The sequence below is a fragment of the Athene cunicularia genome (genome assembly GCF_003259725.1).
Source record: "Athene cunicularia isolate RWA chromosome 9 unlocalized genomic scaffold, athCun1 chr9_part1, whole genome shotgun sequence".
NCBI classification, from domain to species: Eukaryota; Metazoa; Chordata; class Aves; order Strigiformes; family Strigidae; genus Athene; species Athene cunicularia.
In genome coordinates, this window is record NW_020799110.1 from 17,607,672 (window position 1) to 17,622,469 (window position 14,798).

Genomic DNA, 14,798 nt, shown 5'->3' on the forward strand with positions numbered 1-14,798 from the left:
CTTGGGCTAAAGGATTCAGGTCTCTCAAAACCTGAGTACAGGCAGGTATAAACTCAGATTGCATGTCCTGCAACTGTTTTAATGATTTTACCACTACATTGCAACAAGTTTGAGATAATGATCTCCATTGCAAATGACAAATTGCAGTTAATCTGAGTATTTAATGTGGAAATGAGTGCTGTGTCACTACCAGTTCGCTTGCTTATAGTTCTCAGTAAGCATAGGCATGCATTAGGAATATTGAGCTAAATTGGTTTTCACTATTAATTGTTACTGCATTGTTCAGTAGTAGTCATGGTTGCTACAATAAAAATCAGAATCACCCACTTAGTCTAGCTGAAGTAACACTACTGACAAGTGTTTAAGAACACAACCAAAAACCTCCTAATATCCAGCAGAAATTCTTCCCTCTCCTCATCAGCAAATAAAGCTGTGAACTCTTTTGTCACTGTCATTGTTTTACATTAGTAGTGCCATTCTGTTCCTGAAAATGTGAAGATAAACTTACAACCTATTTTATATAGTTTTGAGATTTGAAATTACAGTTTGGTGTATCTGCTATTCTAGATCTAGACTTAAAACAATTTAGTAGACCAGACTCTCCTGTGAAATATGTAACTCTGGAAACTCAGTGGGTGACTTCTTAAAGGGCCTTAATGCTCTGATGCATAAAAGATTAGTTATTTGTTCCTAAGGTCATTTTTTGGGTGTTTTTTAGAAACTGAGGTAGCTGCAATCATCTAATCTTAACTCTTCTTTCGTAAAGTATCAAAATTCTAGTAAATTATAGCATCATGGAATTTAAGCTTATAAAAATATATGTAGAAGCTTTGACAATGGCTGTTATCCTCTGTTTGCTTTTAGCTCTATTAGAGGCTAGGGGTCTTCCTCCTCACCTGTTTGGCCCTCTTGGTCCTCGGATGTCGCAGCTCTTCCACAGGACAATTGGAAGTGGAGCTAGTAAGCAAAGTTTGTCTAATTTGACTTAATTCTTTCCACTTCCAGACTAGTAGAATTCAGCCACTAGTAAAATCTAATATTTGTATTAGCTTCTTAGTTTAATATAATATTTTACATGTTGAACATTTGTATGTCATGATAGTACTGGACCACTGGTCAACGATATTAATTTGCTTTTCTTCCTACAAGGAAAAGAAATTTGTTTTAGCCATATTTCTTTTCTTTTTTTTTGGGGTCATCTTAATGTTCCCTTCTAGGTGGGGAAGGGAGGGTTCTTGCCTTTTCACCCCTTTTATCTTTTCCTTTTGCATGATGGGCTGCTTAACCAAAGATCTCTCCAACCCCCTTGTTTTTTGCTAGCTTCAAACAAATGCTTTAGCTAGTTTTAAAACTATTAGTAGATGTCAGTTCTAAGGTATGTTGTTTATAGTTTCAAAAGTGTCTTGGGTTTCAGACAGAAATAATTTCCTTCAGACAGTGCGTCAGAACATGGGTCCTTAGTCTTATTCCACCATGTCTGCATTATGCAGCTGGATAAGATGTGTATCTTCTAGTCCAAGTCTGTTTAGCTTCCCAGAAGAGCCAAAGGCAGCCTGTTACACTGCTTGCTAAGAAGAGGATGGGGTTTCATGGGTACTCCATGTGCTGTGTTATGTAGGGGGCGTGCTGAAAAGTCCTTTGCTTTATAAAGGTGAAATGGTGTGGGTTCTGGCACCTGCTGTAGGTTGGCAAGATGGCTATGGTGAGCAGTGTGGACTCCCTGTGCTGACCAGTCTTCACTGGAAAGACAGCCAAGAGTGAGATTTTTGTCTCCCTTTTTATGACAGGGAAAGGAAGTGAAACTGCAGATGCAGAGGAAAACAAACTATCTCTGGTCTTCCACTCTGGCAGAAGTATAGCATAACAGTTCCCTTGAACACTTATGTTTTCTAATATCTTCTTTCCTAATCTTTTTTTCTGAATATCTAGGTTCTAAAGCCCAACAGCTTTTACAAGGTCTCCAAGCCACTGATGAAAGTCAGCAACTTCAGGCAGTGATTGAGATGTGCCAGCTGTTGGTCATGGGGAATGAAGAAACATTAGGAGGATTTCCAGTCAAAAGTGTTGTACCAGCTTTGGTAAAGATTAAATCTCATAATTCTATAGGCGGATGTAATATTTCACTCTATCTGCCTTAAATCAAATACTCTTAATTCGTTATATATTCTTAATTATATATGTGTATGTATGTGTATCTATATATCGCATTATCTGGCTTTGAGGGCATGTTTCACTAAATTTTGATAGCCCTATTAATTCTTTAATACTTGGGAATAGGTAGTGGCTCTTTTCAAACTTTTACCAAAACCCAAAGTTCTGCATCAAAAGCTATTATGTGCCCTTTTTTATGTTGGTATCTAGATACTTTTTACTGAACTAACACCACTCTTTTAAAAAAACAGATAACGTTGCTGCAGATGGAGCACAACTTCGACATTGTAAGTGATTTTTAATGTTTAAGAAATCTTTTGAAATTGAGAAATGTATCATCTGAACTTAAGAACAAATATCTATATATTTAATAGATGAACCATGCATGTCGGGCCTTAACATACATGATGGAAGCACTTCCCAGATCATCTGCTGTTGTGGTAGATGCAATTCCTGTCTTCTTGGAAAAGGTAAATTTAAGTCAAAGCAGTGTTAAACTCATCTGAGGGGATTTTATCTTTTGATTTAACTTTAAGATATACCATTAAGGTAATGGCTTCTTTTCACAGCTTACAGGATAACATGTAATCCATGAGAAGCTTTTAGAAACAGGTTTGCTCCTTGTTCATACCCTTACTGAAAAGCACTGTCTGATTCACTGAGAACTTTTTGTCTGATTGGTGTTGCAAAGATACTGTCTTATTATACAAACTGGTAATTCTTGGAGTAGCTGTATAGCTGATCTAGCAGTGCAGCTGCATTAGCATATGTGTGTCAGTGGGCTAACTGTCCAAGTCTTAATCAAGGTTGTTATTTACAAACTAGTTTAAAGATTGATTGACAAGCTTTCTTGTTTTCTTGTAGCTGCAAGTTATTCAGTGCATTGATGTGGCAGAGCAGGCGCTTACAGCCTTGGAGATGTTATCACGCAGGCATAGCAAAGCCATTCTGCAGGCAGTAAGTAAAAAAGAAACCTTTTTTACCTCTACTAGTTCTACATCTTGGTGATCTTCTGCGAAAATGAAATAAGAAAACGAATTTCCGTGATTTTTAACAGTACTGAGAGTGAAAATGTTTGTTTATTTTATTATAGGGTGGGTTGGCAGACTGTTTGCTGTATCTGGAATTCTTCAGTATAAATGCGCAGAGGAATGCACTAGCTATTGCTGCCAACTGCTGCCAGAGTATAACACCTGATGAGTTTCACTTTGTGGCAGACTCTTTGCCATTGCTTACACAAAGGTTAAGCCATCAGGTAAGAAGCTATTGTAAAATGGAAAGTTTAGCATAAAATTGCCTCTAGATATCTCATTCTTTGCCTTTGCAATGTGATAATTGCCTTAAAGTTTCTATACTGTCAAATTGTTATATTCTAACATGCATATGGACCTTTCACTTCTTTGTAAATGTGCTGTCAGGATTCATTACAACCCCTATTAATTTTGGAAAATGAGATAAATAAGGTACTTTAACTTATAACATGAATAATAGTGGGTCTGTAGTCCTTGTTGCCCATCTGTAAGAGGAAATCCATTACCATTACTGTTGGGTTTTTTTAACGGGTTGCAAGGTTCCTTCCTGCTTCAAACTCAGAAAAGCTTCAGTTTCAGTTTTTATGGGTGTGTGTTTTTTTTTTTTTTTTTCCATTTGACTTTGGGAGAGCTTACAGCTTTTTAGCTTTTTTAAAAGAAAGTTCCTACTCTTGCACAATAGTTTGAAGTGATGAATCCTAAATCATGGGGCTCCTGAGATCTGCCCATCCTGCAATGTTGCTATGTTCATAAGTGAGCACTTGCAATGACTATTGTACCCCAAGAGATTTGGACTTACTGCTTGGTTGGCAGTTCCCTGTTATAAAGGTGAAAAAGGAGAAATTATTTTGTTCCTTAACAAATGCTACTAAATGGAAGTCTTCAGGTAATGTTTTTGTGTATTCTTGTGCTATTCTTAATTTTGCCAACATCTTGCTGAAAGACTACTTGAATCTTTGAGGCAGCTTCACAGAAGTCTAAATGTCAGCTTTAGATGGTGCTCTGGAAACAGGAAGCACCGTTCTCAGCAGCAGTTGGGTCAAGTACTGACTCCTGCTCTCTGAAGAGAAGCTACAGCCCACAAAAGTAAGGTTTTAACAAATTTTGGAGTTTTCCTTGCAAAACAAGTCTTGAGTTAGCCTTCAATAGAATAGTTGAGGTTGCAAGGGACCTCTCAGTTATATAGTTCTAACCCCCTACTTCAGCAAGGTCAGCTAGAGCAGATTGCCTAGGCCCATGTCCAGCTGAATATTTTTTTTTTTTGTTTTTAATATCTCCAAAGATGGAGTCTTAACCTCTCTGGGAAACCTCTTCCACTGTTCATACAACAATAAAAGTGTTTATTATGTTCAGATGAACTTTTCTAGTGTTCAAACAAACTTAATGAGCTATTTTTAGAACAATTGTGGTATCCTTGGATTTGCTGTCTTGGCTGCGCTGCATGCTATAAAAATCAGGCTTCATGTAGCTTGTAGAACAGTAGCCTTCACTCCTGCTTATTGTCTGTATCTCCTGTTGGTTTGGCTTTGTAGCTCTCTTCCCTTTTGTTTCCTCCTTGTAGAATCCAAAAAGGATATTATAGATCCATTTATTCATCTCTAAAGGTATTTGTGCTCAAGTGTGAGGTGTTTCCCAGGGAATATACAGGAGCACAGCCATATCAGGAGGTCAGTTTAGACGGTATCAATGAATTTAAAATTCAGAGCTGTAATATTCTGTAAAATGTGATTCAGCTGGCCTTTTTGGAGAAATTTTATGAATGCCTCAAAATGACAGGATAATCTAAAGCAAGTTAAAGTACTTTAATTCAAACAAATACTTAACTTTTTTTATAATAGGACAAAAAGTCTGTTGAAAGCACTTGTCTCTGTTTTGCACGGCTAGTGGACAACTTCCAGCATGAGGAGGTAAGGGTGTGGGGGTTTTTTGGGTGGATTTTTGTTTCCTTCTCTCCCTCAGTTCCTCCTAGGGGCTTACTTTTCAAAGTCAAACTAACGTTTTCAATTTTGCTGTTCCCTCCTAAAGAATTTGCTCCAGCAGGTTGCTTCCAAGGACTTGTTAACAAATATCCAGCAACTCTTGGTAGTGACGCCTCCTGTCCTGAGCTCAGGAATGTTCATCATGGTGGTGCGCATGTTTTCCTTAATGTGCTCCAATTGCCCTACACTTGCAGTCCAACTTATGAAGCAAAGTGAGTTCTTACCCTTTCATATTCTGGGGGATCTTCACTTGATTATACAAATACTGTGTTCTTCTTATTTTTCTTTTTCTGCTCTGTGCTTCCTCTGGGATACAGAGTTTAGTTAATCTTGTTGAAAGTTTATTTTCCTGAGGGGTTTTTCTCCCCTTTCCTGCCTCTAGGTGTTGTCATTGGAGTGCTCACCTAATTTTGAGTCTGTATTAGCTGCAGATTACTCTCATTCCAACACAAGTTGAATTAATTCTTTTTGCAGTCTTTACCAAATGGGGGAAACATGTGATTTAAGGAGTTTTTCTAAGGGAAAACATAGAGAAGTAGCTGCTGTGTAGCTGTCTTAGTTCTCACTTGTTTTCTTCTTTCCATCTTCCAAAATTTGACTTGTCACTTCAGCTGCCTTATGTTCCCCTGTTTTCTTTTGTGCCCTGTATATTGATACATCCCTTAAAGGAAAAAACAAACCCTAAACACCCAAAAAAAGTGCAAACCCCGGACCTAAGGAAACACACATTTCTTATGTTCAAAAAGATGGCTTTTGTCTTACTCTCTACTGTCTGTTTGCTTTGGGCAGTGACTGCCTCTTCTGTGTAATGTCCAACACAAAATGGAGTTTATATTTTGATATAGGCAATCTCATGAATAATAATTTTTATAGATATTGCAGAAACGCTTCACTTCCTTCTTTGTGGAGCCTCAAATGGGAGTTGTCAGGAACAAATTGACCTTGTTCCACGAAGTCCTCAAGAACTTTATGAGCTTACTTCTCTTATCTGGTAAGTTAATGCAGCCCTAGGTTTTGAGTCTGGTTGGTATGTTAAAATCCCTAACTTCTCTAAAATCAAGGCAAACAATTTTCAGCCGAGGTGAACTTACTGTATATTTCTAGTAAAAAAATGTTTTAATGTTCCTTACAGTGAACTGATGCCTTGCCTGCCAAAAGAGGGAATCTTTGCTGTTGATACTATGCTAAAGAAAGGAAATGCACAAAATACAGACGGTGCAATATGGCAGTGGCGAGATGACAGAGGTCTCTGGCATCCCTATAACAGGATTGATAGTCGAATAATAGAGGTAGCAATTCCACACATTTGTGTTGATATTTTTTAATTATGCATGTGGCTGTATAGGAAATTGAGTGCTTGCTTCATGGCTTTGAATGTATTGATCGTCGTCTTTTTGAGTAAGAAATACGTGAGTTTCCTAAACCTCCTGCTCTAACAGTGCACTGTTTTGCTATTCAGGGTGAACTGCTTAGTCACTGTTCTTACTGTATTTCTGTCAGTCATTGATTTTCCTATTGTATTGCCCCTCTCCTCACTTTTCATATAGTTTCCTATTTGATAGGGTTTTCTTAACTTTGAACTCTTTCTTGGTTTTAGGCAGCTCATCAGGTTGGTGAGGATGAGATAAGCCTGTCTACGCTTGGGCGTGTCTATACTATTGACTTCAACTCTATGCAGCAAATAAATGAGGATACTGGAACAGCACGTGCCATTCAGCGAAAACCAAACCCTTTAGCCAATACAAACACTAGTAAGTACAGTTTAGGAGACACCTGGTGTTTCTAGCTGTGGTTAATTTATGTTAGGTTATGCAACAATCCACTACTTAGCTGATATTTCTTACGGTTTCTGTGGAACATCAATCTGATCTGACTTCTACAACACAGCTCAAACTGTTGAAATGCATTCTTTATAACATGTATACTCTTTTCCTGGAAACTGAAAATGCATTAAACTGTGGGTGGGGATAGTAGAGCTAGGGCTGTTCCTGTTGTAGAAATTCCTGAAAGTTTTGTTCATACACCCTTTTATTTAACAAAGGCTTAGTACCATACAGAAATATATATGAAAACTGAAAAAATAAATACAGTTGCTTGGAAGAGGAGGATTTGTACCTAAGTTCTTGCAATCAGTTCTACTTCTGGCTCTTAAATGATATCTTTTCAATTCAAGAGCTAAACTAATTCATCTTTAACAAAGTAATCTTCAGAGCAGAGATGCAAACAACTATGCACTGGTTTGTTGCGCAATTTCTCGCAGGTGGACATTCAGAATTGAAGAAGGATGATGCTCGAGCACAACTAATGAAAGAGGACCCAGAACTGGCAAAATCCTTTATCAAAACATTGTTTGGTGTTCTTTATGAAGTATATAGTTCTTCAGCTGGACCTGCTGTTAGACACAAGTGCCTTAGAGCAATTCTTAGGATAATTTATTTTGCTGATGCTGAACTTCTGAAAGATGTGCTGAAAAATCATGCTGTTTCAAGGTGGGTTCATTAACTGTTGTGAGTGAAACTAATCTTGAGCTTAACAGCTCAGACATGTGGTGGCTTTTCAAAAAAGAATAATCTTTTTCAGGGGAAAATTATACTTTAAAATTCTTATTTATTTTCCAAAAGCTGAGGCTGCCAGTTCTTCATGATTTTTTTGCATTTTAGATTTTTCAGTAAGTGCCAACTCTAGGCATTCTTATTAGAAACTTAGATTACCTGTATGGCTGTGTGTACTAGTAATGTATAATATTACCGTTTACTGTTTTCCTGGTTTCTAAGACTTGCCTGTATAAACTTTTCTGAGGGCAAGATGACTTTTGAGTTAATACAATGTGAACAGTAACAGACTCTCATGGCATTCAACTGGTAAGTTCTATTTGTGAAACTTCTACATGTTATACCATAAAGTTACGGATCTAGATAAAATTATACAATTAGAAAATAAACTGACTGTTTTTTCAAAGGCAGTACCAGATTCCGGAACACCATGTTCTTTAAAGAAAGTAAACTTTCTCTTTTCCTTTATGCAACATGTTAAAATGTTGTAAAAGTGATTTAGATGGGAAGAGGACTTTTTCAGTCCTTTTAATTGTAGCTTTTACAAAAGCACAATGAACTTTGTTTGCTTTCAGTCTTCAGTAATATGTATGCAAGATGAACTGGCTTGATTTTTATTTTTTTTTTCCCAAAAAGCAGACAAATGAAAAGGCAAAACTAATTCTAATAAATTATCTGTTTTAGTCATATTGCCTCCATGCTGTCAAGTCAAGACCTTAAGATAGTAGTTGGAGCCTTGCAGATGGCAGAGATTTTAATGCAAAAGTTACCTGATATTTTTAGTGTTTACTTCAGAAGAGAAGGTAAATCCTTGTTTCCTTTTTTAACATCTTTAGTATTCTAAGTATGTATGTATAGAATCCATATACTTTATCCCTCACTTTATCTCCCCTAAGCTGTAAAAAGTTAATAATGTTCTTGAATAATAAAGACAAATCCATGCAAGCTATCATCATATGACTAGAGAAGAGCTGACCAAGTCTCTGAAGGAGACAAGCTTGTTTTTTCTGAATCTGAAACAAGTTTGTACAGGCTTCCTAGGTGCTAGCAAACATTTAGGTTGAAGGTGGCTTGCTGAAATTACATGGGTAGTCTACATGGACAAAACTGATGAATCTTTAGCAGGTGGACTTTGTTCTAATCCACTGGGGATTTGGGGGTTTCTTTAGTTACTGTTTGTGCTGCTGTCATTAGTTTTTTAAAACTATGTAGTTTAACTTTTTGAAGAAATGATTGAACTGCTTTTAAAACTTAGTATTGATGGGTAGGGTGAGCCAATGCTGCCATAGTCAAAGTAGAGGTTCAAATAACAGACCTCTGCCTTTTAAAACATCTTTGTTCTTGCTGTACTCACTCCCCCTGAAAAAAACCAAAACCCCACAACCAAACCAACCCACCAAACAAAGACTTCTTCTTTTGCAAAGGGGTGATGCACCAAGTGAAAAACTTAGCAGAATCTGAGGCTTTGCTAACAAGCCCACCAAAAGTATGCACTAATGGATCGGGAACGCTGGGTACCACTACAACAATAAGTACTGGAACAGCCACTGCTGCCAGTAATGCACCTGCAGATTTGGGCTCTCCCAGCTTACAACACAGCCGGGAGGATTCTTTGGATCTGAGTCCACAGGGGTAAGTGCACTTTTTGTTGTAAAAAACCAATCTGTTGGGATGTGTTTTGGGTGGGTTTTTTTTGGTGGTGTTCGGGGGTGTGTGTGTGTGTCTTTAAGTCTTGACTGACATGGGCTGCTATGCTATCATCTGCATTTTCCTCTAAGGTTCTAAAATGGAATAGTCTTGAAGCTATCGATGGGTAGTTTTGATACATTTTATATGAAATGTTAAAAAAAACCCCAGCAAACTAGTCACTTGATAATTATGATGTAATGATATGAAACAATATGCTGTTTGGGGAGAGGCTGGAGAACGCCAAGACCAACAACTGTAGTCTCTTGTAACCAATGAGGACAGTATTTCTTTCAGAGAAAAGATAAATATGGTGTGTGGTTCCTCTCTGCTGGAGACAAGAGGGGGAAAAATCATCCTTAACTTATTTTGTTGGAATGCAACCATTTTGAACACTTGAATTAAAATCTCTTGTAGGAATAAATTATTTTAGTGTTACACAGTTTGCCTTTAAATGTCTTTTAAAGGTTTGTCTTTAATGTATTGGCATAAGGAAGCTCACTTTAAACCAGTATTGAAATATGTGAGCTTGGAAAGTATAGGGCTTGGTGCTAGAAACACCATAAATTGTTGAAAATTTTTATAGAGGCTTTGACAGAGGGAGGCAGGTCGAATATCCAGTGTCTTTTGGTGTTTATTTAGCAGAGATTTGTGGATTTTTTTTTTCCTTCTTTTTAAGGTTATTCAACTAAATGAGTAAACAAATGGCCACACAAATAAAACCTTGAAAATTATGAGAAACCTTTATTTAGAGGCACTTCTGGCTGTTCTTTACTTCACATAGTAGAAAGGTGACAGCAAGTAGAACCCCTTCTTTCTGTGATGGAGTAGTCACTTTGTCCTTCCAATTAAAACAGTGTCGAGATGTGTTCTCCCAGCAATCATTCTTTCCTTATAACCTCCTTGTTATGAGAAGGAAACTTTTTATAATTCTTGAGCAAATAGCTGGCAGATGCATCTTAAACTGAGGAATGGGTATGCATATGAATACGGTGGATAGAAACATGTTACTTCATTTTTAAATTTGGACAGACGACTGAGTGATGTTCTAAAGAGGAAAAGACTGCCAAAACGAGGGCCAAGGAGACCAAAATACTCTCCTCCAAGAGATGATGACAAAGCAGACAATCAAGGTAAATCATTATTAAAATGTAATACTCTTATTTCCTTTTAAATTTAAAAGCAAGATTTTAAGATGTCAAAAGTACTAGCTGTAATAACCTGTTGGTTCTCTCAATTTTGTCTTTGCTTCCTCCAGCTAAAAGCCCTACTACTACTCAATCTCCTAAATCTTCTTTCTTGGCAAGTTTAAATCCTAAAACATGGGGAAGATTAAGCACACAGTCCAACAGTAATAATATTGAACCAGCACGAACAGCAGGAGTAAGTGGTCTTGCAAGGGCTGCATCCAAGGATACCATTTCCAATAACAGGTACAGACACAAAACATCAAAATACTTGTAATATGATGTAGACTTTGAGGTGCAGTTAATCTCTTACGATAAGACATCAGGTGATTAAGTAGCACCTATCAAAAAAACTTGAGCTTAACCACTGTTAAAATAACTCTGGAAGAAGAATCAAGAAGTAAAGGTAGAGGAAAAAAACCTCTTTAAACTATTAAGTAGCATGCTGGGGAACAGTTGAACTGGGAAAAATGGTGCAAGAAGTAATCTGTAGAGAATGGATTTTACTGGGTTGGAGTAAGAGGGAAGAGTTTTCGTCTGTGACTGCTGTTAAACATGAGGAAAATGATAGTCTGGCTGTACTTTTACTTGCAGCATTGGAGTATGGAAATGCTAAGTGTGACTGTCTTTTGTGTGCTTCTTCACAGAGAAAAAATTAAGGGCTGGATTAAGGAGCAAGCCCATAAATTTGTAGAACGTTACTTTAGTTCTGAAAACATGGATGGAAGCAATCCTGCACTAAATGTATTACAGAGACTTTGCACTGCAACTGAACAACTCAACCTCCAGGTTAGAAATGGCAATCTTGGAGTGTGGGAGTAGGTGTAGAAGCAGTAGAAGTATTTAGGAGGAAGCTAGACAGTTTTAAACTGCATGGCAAATATTTTAAGCATAGTCTTTGTTACCGTAAATGATGATATGGTATTTCTTCATTTGCAATGGTTTGCTTGGAATATTTTTATTATTAGTATATAAGCTCTGACACATATAACAAAATAAATCACTAGTATGAACACAGGTATTCTTGATTCCTAGCAATGTGACACCTACATATCATTTTATTTCAAATTTTAAAATTCTGCAGTTAAATGTTAGGGATTGACTTTATACATAAAGAAGAAAATAGATTGGAATAAGAACTTTTGGGGTGGGAAGGTGGTGGAAGTAGCATTCTGTAGAAAGGATAAAAGAAATACAATTTGGGTTGAATCTATAGCATCTCAAGAACTTGAGCCTTGCTTCTCAAACATTTGTGATCCTTGATAGATTGTCTGAACCTGTAAGTTCTAAAGTAGTTAAACAGCTGAGTTATGTTTTGTGCTTTGATCTAAGCAATCCTTAAAATATGAAACTTAGCCTCCTCATCTCTCCCACACAGATGTCATGTAAAATACATACTTATTTGAGGATTTTTAGTGTGGTGTGTGTTTTTTATAAAAATTTTGGGGCTCATCTTTTCACTGCATGACACAGAAATAGGACCTTGCATTTCTCTTATAATGGGAAATATGTAGATGTTGCCTGTAGTGTCTACTCTTGACTAAAGAAATTGCTTATCCTCAGATTATTTGCCCTGTCACTTTGTATTGAGTTACTATACACTCCAGACTTCCCCTGCTTTTTGCTCCCTTTAGAGCTTTCTATGCAGTAGGAGAAAAAAACTGTACTACTTAATTTCTTAATACCTGGGTAGTAAAATATTACCTTCATATTTTTCAGGTGGATGGTGGAACAGAGTGCCTTGTAGAAATCCGTAGCATTGTCTCGGAGTCTGACGTCTCCTCATTTGAAATCCAGCATAGTGGGTTTGTTAAACAACTGCTGCTTTATTTGACATCTAAAAGTGAGAAAGATGCTGTAAGCAGGGATATCAGATTGAAAAGATTTCTTCATGTATTTTTTTCTTCTCCAGTAAGTTTCCTTGTTTATTGTTTTGTCATTCTTAGTTGTCTTGCTCTCAAATTGTACTTACCTGACCATCTGAGAGGTCCCAGAATGACCTTGTCTTAAAGTTGGAGTATGGAAGGAATATTTATTTTTTTTTTAATGCCTAAACTGCATAACTTTATAATTTTCACATGGTTCTATGTCTTTGCAGGTCATACACTTTTTAGAATACCATGTAATTGCAGAAAATTCCACACAACAGTGGAAAAAAAAAATCCTGAATGGCCGATTGTCTGAGTCTTGAACAACTTGAAAGCTGTTTCTGAGTTTTAAGAAGTTGATATGGAAAGAGTTTGAAGAGTAATCTTATCGCTTGCTTTATTTTAGTCCTCAGTACTGCAAGAAACTAAATTATCTTGTTTTTAAAGGAATAAATATTAAGTGGAAGAGAGGAAAGTAGATAACTACAGCTTCCATGAAGCTTTTTGCTCATGGTTGGGGTGAATGCTTAGTATCTGTAGGGCTAGTCAGTTAAAATCAGGAGTGGAAAGTTCTTTGAAACAAGTCTGTCTTAAACTTGCGATGTGTCATCTAATCATAGATACTTCTGCTATTTTAACGGAGAGCAGTGACTCTTAATTTTAGTTTTTCTTTTTTTCATTTTAAAAAACAATTTGTGGTATAAATTGCTTACAATGGATTAATTCAAGAATGTAACTAAAAGCCTGGAATATATTTCAGCTTCCTGGTGAAGAACCCCTTGGAAGATTAGAGCCATTAGAAAATGCACCTTTGTTGGCATTAGTCCATAAAATGAACAATTGCCTCAGTCAGATGGAACAGTTTCCTGTCAAAGTGCATGACTTCCCTAGTGGAAATGGAACAGGGAGCAGGTAAGGATTAATGCTCAGGTAACAGTTTTGTTGGAAGCTTTTGTTTTCCAAAACTTGCTTCAATGCTAAAAGTTTCAAGAGGTGATGGAAACTTCTGGCCCTATTAAAGACAAAAGCAATTACACAATTGGCTTTTTTATTCAATGGAAGATTGAGTATTTAACCATATGTATGCTTATCATCTTGAAATCTCTCTCACTTAGATTGAGGGTGGATGTGTAATTTTAAATTCAATGTCTAAAACTAAGCTTTAAAAATTCAAATATTTTCCTTGTCCCCATGTAACAAACACTGAAAAGAAACAAGGTATTTATTGTTGAGACTGATATGTTTTTAGAGATGTAACTAAACTTCTGAGAGTTTGTATTACAGGGCTAAACTTTGTTCTTGAGAAGTTCTGTTCTCTAGGATGGTAATGGATTGAGTGATAACTGTTGGCTGTCAGCATATAACTGTAGACCTGCCCTGTGTCTTAAAGTAGATTAAGTTTGGAATACAGCTTGTTACTTGCATTTTAAGTAACTAATCTGAGTGATTGAAGACCTATATTTCTTTTCTCTACTTTTCTTGAATAAATCAATACTTTTTCAGTTGATATATAGCTGTTAGTACATCTATTTCAGTTGGAAGTTGCATGTAAGTTTTGAAAGTGTATTGTGGTGCTGGTCAAAAGCTCAATTCAGTTATAGACATTCTTCTGACTGTATGGAAATTAGGAGGGGAGGAACATTCAAAAATTGATTTTCAAAACTATTTTTTAAAGCCTGATGAAATGCCAGACGTCTTCTGTCTCCCAAGTAGTAAAACATCATGGATTTTTTGTCACTGATTGTGACGCAACATACATTATAGTAGATGTAGTAGAGCCTCATACTATAGCATTAATTAACTTACATTAAAGTTCAGTACTTGTTTTTTGTGAAACTTAAAATCCATGGGAAAGAATGCAATACAGAGATTTCTAATACTTGAAGAAATTAATCATCTTAATACTGGCTTTTGCAAAGAGTATGTGCTCTGTAATCTTATAATGCTTCCTAATATGCACCACTTTTTAAAAATCTGGGATAGCTACCAAAGTTATAAAGCTGCTACTCACAGAAGCAAAAATCTGATTTTCTTTTTGATAGAAAATTAAACATGGGAAGTCAGACTGCTGTAGCAATGTCTGGCTGCTAGTCTCACTGTGGATAATGTTATGAGAACTTTTGAGGCATTAAGATTTGGTAGTCTTTCACTAGTACCTGGAAATAGAAGCAGCCCAAGTGGTTTATGTATAAAAATGGCTAGCTTGAGTATTGATAGTTTGGTGAGATGGAACATGTACATAATCTATACTTGGCAAGAAAGAACAGAGGTGCTTTCAAGTTGTCTCTTTAGATCCATATTAAAAAACATATGAATGGGTACTTGCATATCATTCCCCCCCCCC

The 14,798-nt window shown here is 36.6% G+C and overlaps 1 protein-coding gene across 5 annotated transcripts in view; it reads left to right on the forward strand.

Moving 5' to 3' along the window:
- The window catches only part of TRIP12 (thyroid hormone receptor interactor 12), a 79,375-nt gene that overhangs the window by 46,933 nt on the left and 17,644 nt on the right, over nucleotides 1-14,798 (forward strand). For 4 of the 5 annotated variants that reach the window (XM_026855340.1, XM_026855341.1, XM_026855343.1 and 1 more), the window contains 19 exons: nucleotides 865-960; nucleotides 1,930-2,078; nucleotides 2,403-2,438; nucleotides 2,526-2,621; nucleotides 3,016-3,108; nucleotides 3,245-3,406; nucleotides 5,021-5,089; nucleotides 5,208-5,373; nucleotides 6,035-6,152; nucleotides 6,294-6,450; nucleotides 6,759-6,912; nucleotides 7,422-7,650; nucleotides 8,398-8,516; nucleotides 9,138-9,345; nucleotides 10,432-10,532; nucleotides 10,658-10,832; nucleotides 11,234-11,375; nucleotides 12,306-12,497; nucleotides 13,215-13,366. In XM_026855340.1, the coding sequence (XP_026711141.1) occupies nucleotides 865-960; nucleotides 1,930-2,078; nucleotides 2,403-2,438; nucleotides 2,526-2,621; nucleotides 3,016-3,108; nucleotides 3,245-3,406; nucleotides 5,021-5,089; nucleotides 5,208-5,373; nucleotides 6,035-6,152; nucleotides 6,294-6,450; nucleotides 6,759-6,912; nucleotides 7,422-7,650; nucleotides 8,398-8,516; nucleotides 9,138-9,345; nucleotides 10,432-10,532; nucleotides 10,658-10,832; nucleotides 11,234-11,375; nucleotides 12,306-12,497; nucleotides 13,215-13,366 (2,614 nt within the window). The remainder of the gene's footprint in view (nucleotides 1-864; nucleotides 961-1,929; nucleotides 2,079-2,402; nucleotides 2,439-2,525; nucleotides 2,622-3,015; nucleotides 3,109-3,244; nucleotides 3,407-5,020; nucleotides 5,090-5,207; nucleotides 5,374-6,034; nucleotides 6,153-6,293; nucleotides 6,451-6,758; nucleotides 6,913-7,421; nucleotides 7,651-8,397; nucleotides 8,517-9,137; nucleotides 9,346-10,431; nucleotides 10,533-10,657; nucleotides 10,833-11,233; nucleotides 11,376-12,305; nucleotides 12,498-13,214; nucleotides 13,367-14,798) is intronic. The other variant, XM_026855342.1, reaches the window with a different exon arrangement.